This window comes from Phyllobates terribilis, unplaced genomic scaffold, assembly GCF_046119375.1.
Source record: "Phyllobates terribilis strain yellow unplaced genomic scaffold, ASM4611937v1 Scaffold_4__5_contigs__length_816908805, whole genome shotgun sequence".
Classification (NCBI taxonomy): Eukaryota; Metazoa; Chordata; class Amphibia; order Anura; family Dendrobatidae; genus Phyllobates; species Phyllobates terribilis.
The window spans coordinates 94,509,476-94,528,583 of record NW_027362764.1 but is presented as its reverse complement, the minus strand read 5'-3'; the positions used below and the strand labels follow the sequence as shown (position 1 = coordinate 94,528,583).

The 19,108-nt window shown below is 41.8% G+C and overlaps 1 protein-coding gene across 2 annotated transcripts in view; it reads right to left on the bottom strand.

Moving 5' to 3' along the window:
- The window catches only part of CCNY (cyclin Y), a 157,994-nt gene that overhangs the window by 40,160 nt on the left and 98,726 nt on the right, over nt 1–19,108 (bottom strand). For both annotated transcript variants that reach the window (XM_073677638.1, XM_073677639.1), the window contains exons 2-5: nt 17,549–17,623; nt 16,665–16,699; nt 4,366–4,466; nt 336–371 (exon numbers count right to left, since the gene is read on the bottom strand). In XM_073677638.1, coding sequence (XP_073533739.1) covers nt 336–371; nt 4,366–4,466; nt 16,665–16,699; nt 17,549–17,623 — 247 coding nt within the window. The remainder of the gene's footprint in view (nt 1–335; nt 372–4,365; nt 4,467–16,664; nt 16,700–17,548; nt 17,624–19,108) is intronic.

Below are 19,108 nucleotides of genomic sequence, written 5' to 3'. Positions count from 1 at the left end.
CGTATGGAAAAGAGGCCCAAGGGCAATAATACAGCCGTATGAAAAAGAGGCCCAAGGGCAATAATACAGCCGTATGAAAAAGAGGCCCAAGGGCAATAATACAGCCGTATGAAAAAGAGGCCCAAGGGCAATAATACAGCCGTATGAAAAAGAGGCCCAAGGGCAATAATACAGCCGTATGGAAAAGAGGCCCAAGGGCAATAATTGAGCATTAAGTGGCTAATGAACAAACAACTCCACTAAAATAAGGAGCCGATTTAGGAATCACATCACACTCTGCCTATTCATATCGGTTAAATGCAAATTTTACTGTGATTTTCAGAATCTTAACGTACCTGTTTTTTATATGGTAATATATTGCCAATGCTACGCTGTAAAAGAAAAAAAAAAAAGATAGGTTTAATAAGCATCGTATACATCAGATGATAATTTTAATCTTACAAGCTTTTTGCAGATGACACCTCTGTACTTACCAGGCTATAAATGCCTTAGATATCATTTTGTCATTTTTGCTATACATCAAAAAATGAAGCAAATTTGCAAATATAAAATCTCAGATCAGCAGATGAACTGTAAATACAAAACAGATTATCCGCCACCATGGTAACAGACTACAAACAAACCATGTGTAGTCTGATTCTGCTGTCATACTTGGCCCCCATTTCTAGCTATTGTACCGAGCTGGGATCAAAGCGACGGGCTGTACAGCAGGGCACACAATGTGCAGGATGTATTTATACACTAAATAACTACTTAATACAAAAAAAACCCTTTAATAAACTCATTACTTTATGATCTTTAAGTCCCAGCAGGAAAAATATGAAAAAAGTAAAAATTTCAAAATAGAATTTGAAAATGAAAATGCAGACGTGTACTATGTAAAGAAACGTGCCCTGCAATATGCTATTTATATAGTGGATCGACACATGAAGTCTTTCCACAGGAAACCACAAGTGTGATCTGCTAAAAAAAAGTTCTTCAGTCTATGGAAAGACCTTAACTTTATCTAATCATGTGTGTATTATTCTGAAATGCATTTCTTAGGCCTCATTCAGACGTCACTTTTTTTCACGTACGCAACAAGCGGTACCGGTGCCACCAGTGTTTGGGGATTTTGGTCATGGAAGGATATATAAAATTACATGTTCGTATTCTATTCTTTGCATTGTTAAATACAGACAGTGCACGGATGTCATCTGTGTCCTGACAGTTTTTTATGGACTCTGATGTGATAAACTTGAGAAACCTCCGTCAGTTCTTTTTTTCACCTGAGAAAAACTGCTGAAACTCTGATGGTAAAAAACCAACACAGTGATTTTTCTACAGGGAAAAACATAACTTTGTACCGTGTTACCCAATAGATAGAAAAATATAAAAAATTTGAGAGTCTTCAGTGGTTGATACCTTTTAATGAGTAACTGAAAATATGGTAACAAATCACAAACTTTGGAGACTACTCCGGTCTTCCATGCATGCAAAAACAATCCGATGTCTGAATGAGCCCCAAGATATACGATTGCTTCTAAAAATAAAACATGTGCATGTCATTAAAAAAAACATCACTGATTAAACTGACCCCCCCAAAAAATTATTTCTAAGTTATCAATCCCTGTTCACATCATGTTTTTGTCCTACGTTCAGAATGTATGCCAGAAAAGAAAAAAAGGGATGAAATAGTATAGTAGGCTTCAATACTCCTTCCAGAGGAGTCCTTCTGAATAGTTATAAGAGGATGTGTCAGTCTGCACTGCCATAGAAGTGCCAGTGCGTATAATGGTAGGAAGGCTCTAGCCATAATAATCTAGCCAGTACTTACATTTTGGGCAGTAAAACAGTTGTAGCACCACTGCGGTGTTAGTTTTTTCTATTTCACCCCCGGAGTGGTATCATTAATCTAAAGCTCCCTGCCCTTTGTAATATACTTACCAGTCTCAGTCTTCAGCTCTTCCCAGCGCTGCTCCGGTCTTCGGTCTTGTGACCACAACTCCTAACTGACGAGAAGTCAGGGGTAATAATCACAAGATCTCAGTCTTCTATTGAGTTGTGACTTCCAGCTCAACCAGCAAACACTGGAGCAATCTGGTAGGTCAGAAACAGTAGAAGATGACCGGAGTGGCACTGAGAACAGCAGAAGATGGCAACTAGCCCCACCAAGGACAACATTTGCAAGGAGTTTGTATGTTGTCCTCGTGTTTGCTTGGGTTTCCTCCGGGTTCTCCGGTTTCCTCCCACACTCCAAAGACATACTGATAGAGATTCTAGATTGTGAGCCCCAATGGAGACAGTGATGATGATGTCTTTGAAGCACTGTAAAATTAATAAAGCGATATAAGTGGGTAAAATAAATAAACTAGTAAGTAAGTATAATTCTAGGGGCGGGGAAGATGCATTCGTGATACCACTCCAGCGGTGAAATTAAGAAAAAAAACACCCGAGTGGTGCTTTAAGCATAGAAAATTCCATAACAATTAAACAGCATCCCAAAACTCCTACCCTTCACTTTTCCTCGCCCTTTACCCAATTTTATATCACTTTAAAAATAAAACTGAGCCAAATAAAAAATTATCTTTAAAAGGGGTTTTCTAATCATCGAAAAGTGATAAAATTACAAAGCACTTGTAAAAAAAACAAACAATCAACTATGCAGTTTACCTCTCATTGAAAATTATTTACATTCTTATTTTGAAGTGTACTGCTCATTGCCTAGGTTACCAGCCACCTCTGCAATCTATCAGAGGTGACGAGTTTCCCAAGCAAGGAAGGGGAGCACTTACAAGCCTTTTGCTCTAGAGCAAGCTTCTAGGCGCTGCTCTGAAGCTGGCTTGATCACAACTTTAGTGGTCTTGCGCTCTTTTAAAGGGTATCTGTCAGTAGGATCAACCCACCTAAGCAGTCTATATGGGTATGTAGATCATAGGAGGTTGAATAAAATGATACTTTGATATCTGTGATCCAAGGTCTTATTCCAGAAAAATCAATGCTTATATTAAATGAAAAAGAGGCTTTACCAGTGTGGGGCCCAGGATGGGGGACATATATACCTCGAATGGACTCAAGATGGGGGACATTACGACACAATGGGGGAGGGGGAGCAACATATATGTCCTTATAGGATGTAGTATGCTTCAAGGGCCCATACATCTGACCAACATGCGTGGGGGAAGGCCAGATCCAAATCTTGCACCGGGGCCCATCGGACTCTAGTTATGCCACTGGCCAATATTGCGAGGGCTTTCATAGAGGACATTAGTTTGGGGGTATAAAAACCTGCAGACAGGTTCCTTTTAAAGGGCAGGGTCTCAGGACCATAGATTCGGGCTGACTATGTTAAGGACATTTTGATCAGAGTTTTATCCTAGTGTCCCCATAGTGTGATCTGACTCTTGAATGACAGAACCGTAGCATACTGTGAGGAGAAGATGGAGAACATCTCTATCTTCTCCATTCTGTGAGTCCACGGAAACTGGACTGCACACATATGTCATCCGAGTGCAGTCCGATTTTTTCTACGGACCCATAGACTTGAATGGGAGAGTGGAATCTGATTTCAGAGTGAAATCGCAGCATGAGAAATCAGCCATAACAAAATCAATGGTAAAAAGTGAATAACATTGATTGCCTAGGAATTTAAAAACTGTGATAAGGACCAATGTGTGATGGCTCGACAAATGAGTCAAAGTACAGGATGTCCAAGCCTTGTGGTGTATTTCCATATGCAGTAGTTCGTATGAAAAGCTGTCCAAGGAAGGTCAGCCAGTGAATTGTTACAAGGTCATGGGCACCAATACAGCAATGGAAGAAGGTGGCCAGGTCTGATGAATCTAGTTTTCTTTCATGTCCTGTGTGTGAACACGAGGCATCAGAAAGCACAATGGGTGCACATTGCCTATGGTCAATGTTCTGCTTGAAAACCTGGGGTCTTGGTATTCGGATGTATAGACCAAATATACCCCCTCATGACAACAGTGTTGTCCTCTTTCAACAATGCGCACACTGCAAAAATTATAAAGAAATATTTGAGGAACATGACAAAAAAAAAAACAGAAGTTCAAGGTGAAGAAGACTAGGCCTACAAATTCCACAGATCTCAATCAATCGATCATCTGTGAGATGTGCAAGGAAGACCGTCCAATCTATGGAGGCCTCCACCTTACATCTTACAGGGGCTGTAGGATCTAACGTTTTCAAGCAAGAATACCACACAGCATCTTCTGAGGTCTTGTGGGGTCCAAGCCTCGATGGGGAAAGAGCAATCTGGCAGCAGAAGAAAACCTACACAATTTTAGGCCGGTGATGTTAATGTGGCGGCTGATCGGTGTATAAAAATAAAAAATATATGTATCGTATAAAATGGTATCCACTGACCATTTAATTGTATACTTGAGGTTAGGTTGGCTGACTGTGCTGTCATCGAGGAAAATTGTAGAGCACGAGCTGTACTTTCTCCTCACTTGTCCTGGTGGATGCTATAAAAAAAAGAAAACAACAGACCAATGAAGTTATTATCGGAGCCCAATAAGCATGTGGGAAGACAAAGCTATATAATAGAGGAGTTTATAGTGCAGATACCCACTGTGTCAATAGATTCATACAAGAAGCCACCAAAGGGGTCTCACTATTCTAGATCTTTAGCTTATTACACTAGTACACAGGCAAGACAAGGTCAGGGGTATATGGTCCTTGTGGAGAAAGCAAACTCCTAAGTAGACACCACTGTATTGTTCATATTTTAATGGCGTTCTCCACCACTAGAAAATGTAATGTGTGTAGAGTAAAATGAAAAACACAAACCCTCTTCTTGTTCGGATGAAATGTGACGGCTGCAGACAATCAGAAGATTGGCTGTAGGGGTGACCTGACGCCCTGTCCCACTGGATGCTGATGGCAGGCCACCAGTGGAAGAGACAATACTGGGTGCGGGTGAGCAAATGCGCCGGCCTGGGAGCATTATTTATTTTCTACATTGCCCTGGGTCCATTAACCTTTACCTTAAATGGACAGCTCCTTTAAAATTAAAATTACCTTGAAAAACCTCTGAAATTTATTTTGGGTAGTGTAGACCATTGTGGCAAATATGACAAAGTTAGGGCCAGCAAAATTGACTTATCTGCTGTACCTCTAATAAGTGTGAGGATATTTTTATTTGGGCTGCATGCAGTCATAATTGAATATTAGAGTTGGAATATAATTAGGGCTATTAGGTTGTCTAAAATTTGAAGAAAGGATCAGATTTTTCCCCCTCAGAATCTCAAGCGAATAGGCCCATAGATAAGAGTGTGTGGGGGGGGGAGGGGTTAAAAAAAAAAAAATAGCCCTTTTCCTTTTAAACTAATTTTGGACAACCCCTTTAAGATCATATGTAAAATGAATAGCAGCTTTTAATGGAGCTTGAATAATTTTTTTACAATTTGTCTGGAGGTCACACCCCATGTACGGTAATTTCTCAATGTTAAAAGTCTAGGAAGAGATTTTTTTTTTAAAGTCTGACTTATTAGCAGTAAAACCGTATATTTTTAGCACAGGGTTAATAAGAATTCTTGCAGTCATTCATCTCGGTGCTTTCGGAAATGGAACAAGTGCCCTCTGCGTTTGACCTTCATTTAGTCTAAGTGGCAGCCGTTCATTCACTTTCCCGGGAAAAGCTAAACGTATTGATTGGGATCACTTCAGCTTGTGCTGCAGAGGGGATCCGGAGATGGATGCGCCTTCCTGCGCCTAAACACAGGTGAAATAGGTTCTTTGGCGCTTAGAAATGGACAGATCTATTAAAACAATAGGTCATTTTCTGCTGACACTTTTTTTTTATCTTATGCACTTTTTTTTTTTTTTTTATAAATATTATCTTCTAATTTTCTATATAACAATCTACTATTTAAAAATAAACATTTAAATCTTGCAATTTTTATTCTAGCCAATGAGCCTCTGAATAACCTGACACCAACAGCTCCGTAGTGATCACTTCTCAGCAGTCATCTCATTATTATCACAGACAGGATAACAATGAAACACAATTCCTATCTATAGATAAAACAGGAGCCACCATTTATTATAGGTGATGTCACAGCTCACTTCCTCCCCCTCCCTGCACAATTACCTCAGTACAGATTACACAGCATGCCCACAACACTATCCTATAGAAATGAACAAAACAGCTCCAGTATAATGACTTCTAGGTTTATATGGGTGCTGTAAATCATCTGTCCAAAGGGCATATTCACACGTTGAGTATTCGCAGCATTTTTCTCTGCACGTTTTAGTGCACAAAAGCGCTGCATTTAACAGTCCCAGCATAATGAATGTAATTTCCAAAAATTTCATCCACATGCTGCGTTTTTAAACCATCCATGCATGAATGCATTTTTCTAATTTGCAGCATGTCAATTCTACCTCTGGAGACTTATTACTTAAATGCATGAAATTCGGGTTAAAAAATCATTTTTTGCATTTGGGTTTCATTAACAATTTTTTACAATTTTTCTTCTTTTTATTTAGTTTACTCACTTATATAGCGCCATTAATTCCACAGCGCTTTACAGACATCATCACTGTCCCCATTGGGGCTCACAATCTAGATTCCCTATCAGTATGTCTTTGTAATGTGGAAGGAAACCGGAAAACACGGAGGAAATCCAAGCAAACATGGGGAGAACATACAAACAGATGCAGATGTTGTCCATGGTAGGATTTGAACCCAGGATCCCAGCGCTGCAAAGCAACACTGCTAACCACTGAGTCACCCTGCTGCCTTTAGCTTCCATGTTGCACTGTTTTACTGGCGGCAGAAAGAGTTAAATGAGAATCCAACAGTGAGCTCCTGTGGACAGTCTGAAGGAGAGTTTGTAGCTTTTATGTGTCGTTTTTTTTCTAGCTCCTCCCAGCAGGATTATGACCACAGATTGCATCAAAGTTGAATGTGAGTGGAAATAAAGTGCCTGAAAAAGCAAAACAGTGCAAAACTTTTAAATTAAACTCAATGGCAAAAAATATTTTGAGCCCCAAATACATGCATTTAAAGGGATTGTCCCAGTTTGTGACGAGAGAGTGATTTACGTCACAAACCTGACAACCCCTTTAAGTACACAAAAAAATAAAGTATCCAAAAAAGATGGGACACTCAGAGAATAAATCAAGCTTTAGAAAAAGGAAGTGAACATACAATGTGGGGTCAAATCTTAATGTAGAAGTATGCAAATTGCCTCTTCAGAGAAAAAGAGGACTTGTACTCTATAGCGCCACCTATTGGAAGCAGCAATCCTACAAGTCACAATCAACCCTTTAGCGAGTCGTGCAGTATGACTTAGGAATAGGATAAAAGCCAGTAGAAGTATAAATCGTTGTCCAGTCAGCTGAAAAAACACAAGTTATTTATGGGTTGTCAGATCTGTATAAGGCTGTACATACACACAAGCTTCTCCACCACCGCCGCTCATCCTGAGCTGGAGCTCCATTCCCTTCAATTAGTGCTAAATGGTGCAGAAAAATGTTCACATGGGGTTTTAAGACGATATTAATCACTACGAGGAGCACGGAGCGGATAGAGATCTCTAGGAGCAGAGATACATCCTGTAATGTCACCATATTAAACCAGGCTCATAGGATCCTTGTGCAGTGCGATTACCAGTAGTACAATAGTTGTACTAAAACCATCAGTATGCTGCAGCCCCTTCATTTTTGGGTTCATTGGGGGGGACCACAAGCCTGCATGTCTATATTTATGCCTTCATTTATAGAGAATATCCCTTTAAAGAAGTTGGCTCAATATTAGATGTATTGTACACTTACATTAGAGTGTACGTAGCTTATATTTACACTGGGTGTCATTACATTTAAAGTATTAAGGATCCAAAGATGCACAAAGTTTGCTTCTGCCTCACCTGTACAGTGTCCATTTTAGGACATGATCAAATATCAAAATCAAAACATCAGAATGATGTCAGTTTGAGGCTAAATACCCCGTTTGAGAACTGATTTTGACAATAATAATAATAATAATAAAAAAGTAACTGTTCGCTGTTGGGACTTGAGAACCCAAAATTCTGTGTCCCAAAGCCAGTGCACTAACCACTAAGCTATAAACTCAGTTGTAAAAGCCTACGAGTTCTATTTGGTTACATGATTTTCAGTGCAAACTTGTCTAAAACTCATTGGGATTTATGCACAGACTGCAAGCAAGCCAAATTCAAATGATGTTTGATTCTGATGTGTGACTTTCTTCAAACATCAGAATCACAATGACTTTTAGTCACCCTGAGTATTTTCATGGTTGATCTCATAAGACAAGAAAAGATATCAGTTAGTATCACTTGACTGGACAGCTTAATGGTAAAGGTACCGTCACACTTAGCGACGCTACAGCGATCCAGACAACTATACAACCTGGCAGGGATCGTTGCTGCGTCGCTATGTGGTCGCTCGTGAGATGTCAAACAGTCAGATCTTCCCAATGACGCAGCAACGATACGGTGACCCGTAGCGACCTGTATAACGATGCAACGCAAATGCACGCCTATGTGTCTCAGTTCTGAGTCACCAACGAGGTCGCTGGTAAGGTGTTAAACACACCGATGCATTCTACCCAGCCGGTCTACCCAAACGGACCTCAGCAATCAAAAAAAGGTCCAGGCCATTTTGACACGATGAGTGATCTCACAGCAGGGGCCTGGTCGCTGCTATGTGTCACACGTAGCAAGATCGCTGTGGAGATCGCTGTTGCGTCACAAAACTTGTGACGCAGCAGCGATCTCGCTTAGTGTGACGGCGCCTTAAGGCATCAGCCTCTGAAACTACAGTGTTAAGAGTTCAAATCCTGATAGGAATAAGAATTATTATTATTATTTTTTTTAATTATGCCTATTAAGCACACAAACTACAGGGGTGTTTTACTTTTAATATCTGACATTCTGATTGTCATCCTGAGGTGTTAAGAGTTTCAGACACGCTGTCTATTTGCATGGTAAATTACATAGCCAAAGTAAATTGGGAGGCAATAATTTACTACATATCTATTTCCAAGTGACTTTATATTTGCATAATTTCTTAAAGGGGTCTAATGATAAAATTTCTTTATTGAAAATTTTTATTTCCATCCACCCAAGTACTGGCTGCAAACTCCCAATTTATTCTGAAGGATGAGGGGATGTAATGGCAGCTTACCATCCTCCTGTAAGCATGGGTACTTGTAACAAGACACCTGGTCAGCTTCGATCAAGGGATTCACATCCACCCCATAAGCTAGCTAGTATGCAACTTTCTACAGGAAGATCCCCTGTGGATCCAAGACATGCGTTCTTAGTCCTTTGTTCAGCCAGATATGATTTCATAAGGAGTTATGGAAATACTATACATCCTACCTGTACATGATGTACATTTCCGAGATCCCCAGGAAATGGCGAACGCCCGCCTGGATCTGGACCAGTTCTAGCACATAGGGGCATGGAGATACGTAGAACAGCTAGTAGCAACCAGCCAAGCTATATTTAGCCTCTATGCGTAGCAGGGGCCTGGCCAGATCAGATGGCTCAAAATCCGCCGCCCTAACACCATCCAGAAAGGAGTTCTGATCTTTCATAGGTTTTGGGAGATTTAGCTACAAACTTCCAGGAGAGGTGACTTTAGGTCCAGCCCAGGGGGCAGGAGGGGACTGACACCAAAGGGGTTAAATGCTCGTGTAAAGCAGGGCCTAGTGCTTTTTTCCAGGGAGGTCATGATGACATATCGTGTGGAGAGAAGTCCAGAAACAGAGGGGTCTGCAAGCCTCCCATGTGGCAGACCCTCCCCCACAAGCAGCCTTCCATCTGACTGGTAACTGTCTTATAGTCTGCTTATATCTTTTGTACTACCACTATTTTTATTTGCATATCTGACCATTATATATGTATAACCCTTGTGTATTTAGTGTATTGTCTAGTGTGCCCTTAAGGTTATTAAATACACTGCTCAAAAAAAAAGGGAACACTTAAACAACAGAATATAACTCCAAGTAAATCAAACTTCTGTGAAATCAAACTGTCCACTTAGGAAGCAACACTGATTGACAATCAATTTCACATGTTGTTGTGCAAATGGAATAGACAATGGATGGAAATTATTGGCAATTATCAAGACACCCTCAATCAAGGAGCGTTTCTGCAGGTGGGGACCACAGACCACATGTCAGTACCAATGCTTTCTGTCTGATGTTTTGGTCACTTTTGAATGTTGGTTGTGCTTTCACACTCGTGGTAGCATGAGACGGACTCTACAACCCACAGAAGTTGCTCAGGTAGTGCTGCTCATCCAGGATGGCACATCAATGCGAGCTGTGGCAAGAAGGTTGGCTGTGTTTGTCAGCGTAGTGTCCAGAGGCTGGAGGCGCTACCAGGAGACAGGCCAGTACACCAGGAGACGTGGAGGGGGCCATAGGAGGGCAACAACCCAGCAGCAGGACCGCTACCTCCGCCTTTGTGCAAGGAGGAACAGGAGGAGCACTGCCAGAGCCCTGAAAAATGACCTCCAGCAGGCCACAAATGTGCATGTGTCTGCACAAACTGTTAGAAACCGACTCCATGAGGGTGGTATGAGGGCCCGACGTCCACAGATGGGGGTTGTGCTCACAGCCCAACACCGTGCAGGACGCTTTGCATTTTTCACAGGCCACCAGGATTGGCAAAGTCGCCACTGGCACCCTGTGCTCTTCACAGATGAAAGCAGTTTCACATTGAGCACATGTGACAGACGTGACAGAGTCTGGAGACACTGTGGAGAGCGATCTGCTGCCTGCAACATCCTTCAGCATGACCGGTTAGGCAGTGGGTCAGTAATAGTGTGGGGTGGCATTTCTTTGGAAGGCCGCACAGCCCTCCATGTGCTCGCCAGAGGTAGCCTGACTGCCATTAGGTACCGAGATGAGATCCTCAGACCCCTTGTGAGACCATATGCTGGTGCGGTTGGCCCTGGGTTCCTTCTAATGCAGGACAATGCCAGACCTCATGTGGCTGGAGTGTGTCAGCAGTTCCTGCAAGATGAAGGCATTGAAGCTATGGACTGGTCCGCCCATTCCCCAGACCTGAATCCAATTGAGCACATATGGGACATCATGTCTCGCTCCATCCACCACAGACTGTCCAGGAGTTGGCGGATGCTTTAGTCCAGGTCTGGGAGGAGATCCCACAGGAGACCATCCGCAACCTCATTATGAACATGCCCAGGCGTTGTAGGGGAGGGGGGGTCATACAGGCACGTGGAGGCCACACACAATACTGAGCCTCATTTTGACTTGTTTTAAGGACATTACATCAAAGTTTGATCAGCCTGTAGTGTGTTTTTCCACTTTAATTTTGTGGGGGGGGGGGACTCCAAATCCAGGCCTCCATTGGTTAATAAATTTGATTTCCATTGATGATTTTTGTGTGATTTTGTTGTCAGCACATTCAACTTTGTACAGAACAAAGTATTCAATGAGAATATTTCATTCATTCAGATTTAGGATGTGTTATATGAGTGTTCCCTTCATTTTTTTGAGCAGTGTACATAATTTAACCTTGAGCTTCTCTTTTATCTCGATCCACACGTCCGTTTCTTGGTTTAACTTTCCATGCTACATGGGCTGGTTTCTGGCCCGATATAATTCCCATTAACAGACTGTTTCACTGGGGCCTCTCATCCTGTCAGGGGTGTGAGCAAGTGTTGTGCCACATCAGTGACTGTGTGGGCCACCTCCTCGCCCTGTGCCTTACCTGTGTCTGTGTAACGCACTTTTCAGACATCAGGGTTTTGAGTATGTGTGGTGTCTGTTTCCACATGTACTGGAGACACTGATACACGTAGACCCATTCAAAAGAATGGGTCTGTGCACGTCAGTGTGTTTCCACAGACCGTGTGTCCGTGGGCAAAACACGCTAACATGTCAGTTTTTTTCGCAGCACGAGCCGCAAAATGTCCCGCGGTACAGTTAGCGCTGTTCCCAAGCGTGGGGTGCTGAACCCTGCCCTCATCATTGTCCCCTGCAGTCGCTGTGATCAATGCTAGCAAGGGACAATGTTGAGCGTAGTATTCTGCTCCCGAGGTGTCCTGGTGTAAAAATAATATCAAAAAATCCTTATACTCTCCTGTCCGAAGATGTCCCCCACTGTAATGCACCTGACCGCTCACGCCGAGGAGCCGGGGAGAATGACTCACTCCAGCAAGCGGGCCTCTGAACTGTGCTGAGCTCATTGAAAGGATACCGCTCGTTGAGCTCAGCACAGCTCGCTGCAGCAAGTCATTCTCCCGGCTCCTCAGCATGAGCGGTCAGATGGATTACAGCAGCGGACATCTTTGGACAGGTGAGTACAAGGATTTTTTTATATTTTTACACCAGGACACAGCGGGAGCAGAATACTAACATAGTAACTTAGTAACATAGTCTTCCTTCAACCTTAAAAACTAAGTCCATCTAGTTCAACCCAAAGCCTAACATGTTGATCCAGAGGAAGGCAAAAAAAAAAAAACATGTGGCAAACACTAAGCTCCACATTGGGGAAAAAATTCCTTCCCGACTCCATACGACAATCAGACAAGTTCCCTGGATCAACGCCCCATCAAGGAATCTAGTATTTATAACCTGTAATATTATCCTTTTCAAGTAAGGCATCCATGCCCTTCTTAAATTTTAGTAGTGAATCACTCATTACAACATCATGCGGCAGAGAGTTCCATAGCCTCACTGCTCTTACAGTAAAGAATCCGCATCTGTGATTATGATTAAACCTTTTTTCCTCCAGACGTAGAAGATGCCCCCTTGTCCCCGTCTCAGGCCTCAGAGTAAAAAGATCCGTAGAAAGGTCTTTGTACTGTCCACTCATATACTTGTACATAGTAATAAGATCATCCCTAAGCCTTTGTTTTTTCCAAACTAAATAACTAAGTGTAAGAAGTCTTGGTATTGCAGACCCCAGAGTCCTCTAATAACCTTGGTCGCTCTTCTCTGCACCCTCTCTAGTTCAGCTATGTCTTTCTTATACACCGGAGACCAGAACTGTACACAGTATTCTAAGTGTGGTCGCACTAATGACTTGTATAGAGGTAAAATTATGTTCTCCTCATGATCATCTATGCCTCTTTTAATGCATCCCATTATTTTATTTGCCTTTACAGCAGCTGCCTGACACTGGCCACCAAACGTGAGCTTGTCGTCCACCAATACACCCAGGTCTTTTTCAGTGACAGTTTTGCCCAGTGTTTTACAATTAAGCATATAATCATACATTTTATTTCCTCTGCCCAAGTGCATTACCTTACATTTATCCCCATTAAAGCTCATTTGCCATTTATCAGCCCAAGCTTCTAGTTTACATAGATCCTCCAGTAATATAAAATTGTCCTCCTCTGCATTGATTACCCTGCAGAGTTTAATGTCAGCAGCAAATATTGAAATATTACTCTGTATGCCCACTACAAGGTAATTAATAAATATGTTAAAAAGAAGGGGGCCCAATACTGACCCCTGTGGTACCCCACTGTTAACTGAGACCCAGTCTGAGTGTTTTCCATTAATAACCACCCTTTGTTTCCCATCACTGAGCCAATTCTTAACCCACATACATATATTTTCCCCCATCCCCATTGTTCTCATTTTATGTATCAACCTTTTGTGTGGAACCGTATCAAAAGCTTTTGAAAAGTCCATATACACAACATCCACTGCATTTCCTTGGTCCAGTTCGGAACTTACCTCCTCATAAAAACTGATCAGATTAGTTTGACAGGAACGGTCCCTCGTAAACCCATGTTGATATTGGGTCATGAGGTTATTCTTCTTCAGGTACTCTAGTATAGCATCTCTTATGAAACCCTCCAGGATTTTACCCACAGTAGAGGTTAAGCTTACCGGCCTATAATTTCCAAGTTTGGTTTTTGTCCCCTTTTTGAATATTGGCACCACATTTGCTATACGCCAGTCCTGTGGTACAGACCCTGTTATTATGGAATCTTTAAAGATTAAAAACAATGGTCTATCTATGACGTTACTTAATTCCTGCAGTACTTGCGGGTGTATCCCATTCGGCCCCGGGGATTTGTCAACTTTAGTGATTTTTAGACGCCGCCATACTTCCTACTGGGTTAAGCAAGTGACATTTAATGGAGAATTTTTGTCATCACTAATCATGTTTTCTGTCATGCAATTTTCTTGTGTAAATACTGTAGAAAAAAAAAATCATTTAGCATATTGGCTTTTTCGTCATCCTCATCCATCATTTCACCCAGACTATTTTTAAGGGGGCCAACACTATCATTTTTTAGTTTTTTACTATTTATGTAGTTAAAGAATATTTTGGGATTATTTTTACTTTCTCTGGCAATGATTCTCTCTGTCTCAATCTTTGCTGCCTTGATTTGGTTTTTACAAAATTTATTTATTTTTCTGTATTTATTTAATGCCTCATCACTACCTACTTGCTTTAGTTCTCTAAATGCTTTCTTTGTCACTTATTGTGCCCCTTACAGCTCTATTTAGCCATAGTGGTTTCCTCCTATTTCTAGCATGTTTATTCCCATAGGGTATATATTGTGCACAAGTCCTATTCAGGATGCTAATAAATGTCTCCCATTTTTCCCAGTTTATTGCACTAAGATCATCTCTCAACCGTTGGAAATTTGCCTTCCTGAAGTTTAGTGTCCTTGTAACCCCTCTACTACACATCTTATTAAAGGATAAATGAAAACTTACTATTTTGTGATCACCATTACCCAAGTGACACCCCCCCCCCCCAACTCGTATATTTGATATGCGGTCTGGCCTGTTGGTTAATATTAGGTCTAGCAGTGCCCCACTTCTTGTTGGGTCCTGAACCAGTTGTGAAAGGTAATTGCCTCTCAAAGTTGTCAAAAACCTATTACCTTTGCTTGAACTACAGGTTTCTGTTCCCCAATGTATTTCAGGGTAGTTGAAGTCCCCCATAATAATGACTTCTCCTTGAGTCGCTGCTTCATCCATTTGCTTTATGAGGATATTCCCCGCTGCTTCCATTATTTTTGGAGACTTATAACAAACCCCTATCAGTAATTTATTATTTTTCCCCCTCTCCTTATCTCCACCCACAGGGACTGTACATTTTCATTAGATTCACATATATTCTCACGCAAGATGGGTTTTAAGGATGATTTTACATATAAACACCCCCCCCTCCCCCTCGCTTGTTTGTACGGTCATTTCTGAACAGACTGTAGCCCTGTAAATTAACTGCCCAGTCATGGGTCTCGTCCAGCCACATCTCAGATATCCCCACCATGTCATAATTATTTTCCAACAAAATTAATTCTAATTCCTCCATGTTGTTGGTGAGGCTTCTGGTCACAATCTTCCCCACCTATAAAATGAATACCCCCCCCCCCCCCCAATCCCTAGTTTAAACACTCCTCCAACCTTCTAGCCATTTTCTCCCCCAGCACAGCTGCACCCTCCCCATTGAGGAGCAGCCAGTCCTTAGCGTAGAATCTGTAGCCAACTGAGAAGTCTGCCCAGTTCTCCAGGAACCCAAACCCCAGCTTCCTACACCAGTTCCTGAGCCATTTATTTATCTCCCTAATCTCCCGTTGCCTCTCTGGCGTGGCACGTGGTACAGGTAGTATATCAGAGAATACCACCTTGGAGGTTCTTGCTTTAAGCTTGCAGCCTAAATTCCCTGAAATCATCTTTAAGGACCTTCCACATACCTCTAACTTTGTCATTTGTGCCAATGTGCACCATGACCGCTGGGTCCTCACCAGCCCCTCCCAGTAATCTGTCAACCCGATCAGCGATGTGCCGGACTCGAGCGCCAGGTAGGCAGCCCACTGTTCGACGATCCCTGTATTTGACAGATTGCCCTATCTGTTCCCCTAATAATGGAGTCCCCCACTACCAGCACCTGCCTGGCCTGCCCTGCTCTCCTATTTCCCCCCTTACTGGAGCTGACACTCCTCCAACTTTCAGAGGACATGCCTTGCTGCAGCAGTGCTACCCCTGTACCGACACCCCCCTCATCTGCCAACTTTGCAAACTTATTGGGGTGTGCCAGATCAGGACTAGCCTCCCTGGCACTCTTCCCTCAACCCCGCCTTCTACTCTCCTCATTGTCCCTTGCCGGTGCTGATCACAACGCAAGCAGGGGACAATGATGAGGGCAGGGTGCAGCACCCGGCGCTTGGAAACAGCGCTAATTGTACTGCTGATTCCCAAGCGCCGGTACATGTGATACTGATGCGGCACACGGTAGCCACACATATCGCACACATGAACATCTCCAACACTGGTTTTTCCAGTACCGGAAATATCCGGATGTGTGAAAGAGGCCTAAAACTGTACAAATCTGACCTTGCATGTCCCCAGGAGTTGCGGAACGTCCCGTTGATGCAAGTGCGAATCCTTATGACGTGAGCCTTCTGACGTAATAGTGATGTCAGGTGAGGTGACAAGGTGTGGATTCTTCACACTTAAAGCCAAAACGGTGCCACATTTTTAATGAAACCCAATTGTAAAAAATTACCTTTAGCCCCAAACACATGAATTTACAGTTAAAAAAAAAAAATTGTTTTTTTTAAAATGCGGACAACCCATTCAGCTTTTGAAAACCATGAGAACGGGCAAGAATCCACATTTATGCACTGAAGTGTTCATGTGTGTTTTTTTGGGGCTTTTTTTTTTTTTTTTTTTTTTTTTTACTCACATGGTTTATGTAAAGGCTCTTTCGCTTTTCTCTCACTGCAAAAAACAAAAAGGAGAAAATCTTGTTGATTACCAGCAAATAGTACAGTATAATATATATTACACACAGCCCAGGTGTACTCCTGCATCACAAGAGCAAAGAAATTAAATTCCTTGCAGCGCTGAATCAGTCAGTCACAAGGGAACGCCCAACGGACCATACTGACCATGATGGGATCTTTCTGGTCTCCATCATGATCTCTGTCATTTTGGATAGATCTGTGATTGAAGTTCTGTGAAAAGCGCCCAAGAATGGAAACCCATCAACCTCCAAAGGTTTCTTGGGGTCAAACTTTCTTTTTTCTAGACTCAGTGAACCCACATTCTCCAAAAACCAAACTTTGTTATTGATAAAAACTAGAAAAAAAAAGTGCCCTGATCCAAGATTTCAATGGTGGTCACAGGATGTTGCCGACTACAGTGAAGGACACTGCTGCAGTGATTGGCTGCAGTGGTACTTAAGCAGGTGTTAGTGATTAAACCCCCATAGATCCCAGAAACCTAGGAGTTAAATAAACTGGTGAAAACAAATCGCTCACTGCTCAGTAAATGGAATGTCATCACTGACATTCCACTTCTGGGTGTAGTAATGTTCTGTGAGTAACGCGCATGCGCGATTCAAGCACCAATAGTGAAAAGTCCCAGAAATCTGATATCAAGACATCAGCTGACTGTAAACTGCAAAATGATAATTAAAGTTAAAATAATTTGTAGAAGTCTCTACAGCTTCAAAAAAAAAAAAAAACTATGTCCTATTTTTCCGGACAGTCCCGGAGACTCTGGACGGTTCGCAGCCCTACTTTAAGGTTGGACAAGACACAGCAGAAGACAAAGAAAGCTACATACCATCTGTCTGGGATTTGCTGAGGAATATTGTGCTTGCACGTGGATGATCCGAGGGGTTGAATTCCATGTTCATATCTAGGAACAGAAGAAGCGCATCCAGTTATTAGAGATGTCTGTGGCACCGCCATGTAAGCACTGTTTATCCTAGCAGACAAGCAATTTACAAAAGAACAAACAAATTACCATCCAAAAGAGAAAAGCAATTTATAAACCATAAGAAAGGTTTTCTGCATAATGATGCAATTTATGAGGCGAAACAGGTGGGAAAAGAAGATGTGCTGGGACAAAGAAATCTCTCCCTCGATGCGGATTACAAACGAGAATTATCTGTGCCTAACTGATTTCCATTTTATTTGTAGAAGAGGAGAAATTCTCATTACTGAACCTGGAAACAGAGGACCGAACGTAAAACCAGTTCACACTAGAAGTAAAGGGACGTCGCGCGTCAGAGGGTCGGAGTCTTCCGACTTCTAAAGAGTCACAATGATGGGAGTCTTGACAGATGAGACCTTTAGACTAGAATCACATGCGAATTTTTTATTTTTTTTTGGGGGGGTGGGGGGGGGGGGGATTTGAGTTTTTTGGAGACTTTTTATCCAAATCCAGAATCAGGAGTGGGTGATAAATACAGAAGTGGTGACATGTTTCTATTATACTTTTCCCCTGATTAGTCAGTATTTTACATCAGTATTTGTAAGCCAAAATCAGGAGTGGAACAAATACTGAACGTGTGAACGTGGCCTAAAACAAATAATTCTACTTTTCCAGGATCCACTTCTGGTTTGGGCTTAAAAATTGTACCAAAAATGGCATGGTGCGATTTCAACTTTTTTTCTGATTTGAGGAAAGTCTTCTTTCAACCTAGCGATAAGCAAAAGCTTCGGAGGTCAGCCGCCCACTAGTTAGAAAGTGGGGTCATATAATCACCCTTTTTCTAAAATGGCAGTACTCCTTTAAGGTCATCTTTAAAAACACACACCTTATAACCTAAAGAATATGGTTCGAAAATGATTCTTTCCTGCAAGAGCATACAGTCAGGGTAGTACTGTTGTAACAAATCAGCAGATCTTTTTGAGACACTTTTGTATATTTTGAGTTAGAAAAATATAACGGATAAGTATATTAGAGTGGGAATCTTGACAAAGGAAGCCTTTTGGGCTACAATCACATATGAAGATTTTGGCTCAGGTTTTTTTTCTTATTTATCCAAATGCATCACAATCCACATTAAAAGAAAAATGAGAAATTTTGGGGTCACTGGGGCGATTTTAGACTCCTGTTTCCTATATACTTTTAGTTACTCATTATCATCAGAGGCAGCATTACAATGTACAGGCAACACCTGTATATACAGCTGATAATACAAGATCCAGCAATCACAATAGGTGAAGTTACGGCTCCATCTCTCTTCACAATGACTTTTGCACACGCTCATTAGATGCTTTAAAACAAAAGTTACAGTCTACAATCTATTGTTGCTAATGTACAGGGTGGGCCATTTATATGGATACACCTAAATAAAATGAGAATGGTTGGTGATATCAACTTCCTGTTTGTGGC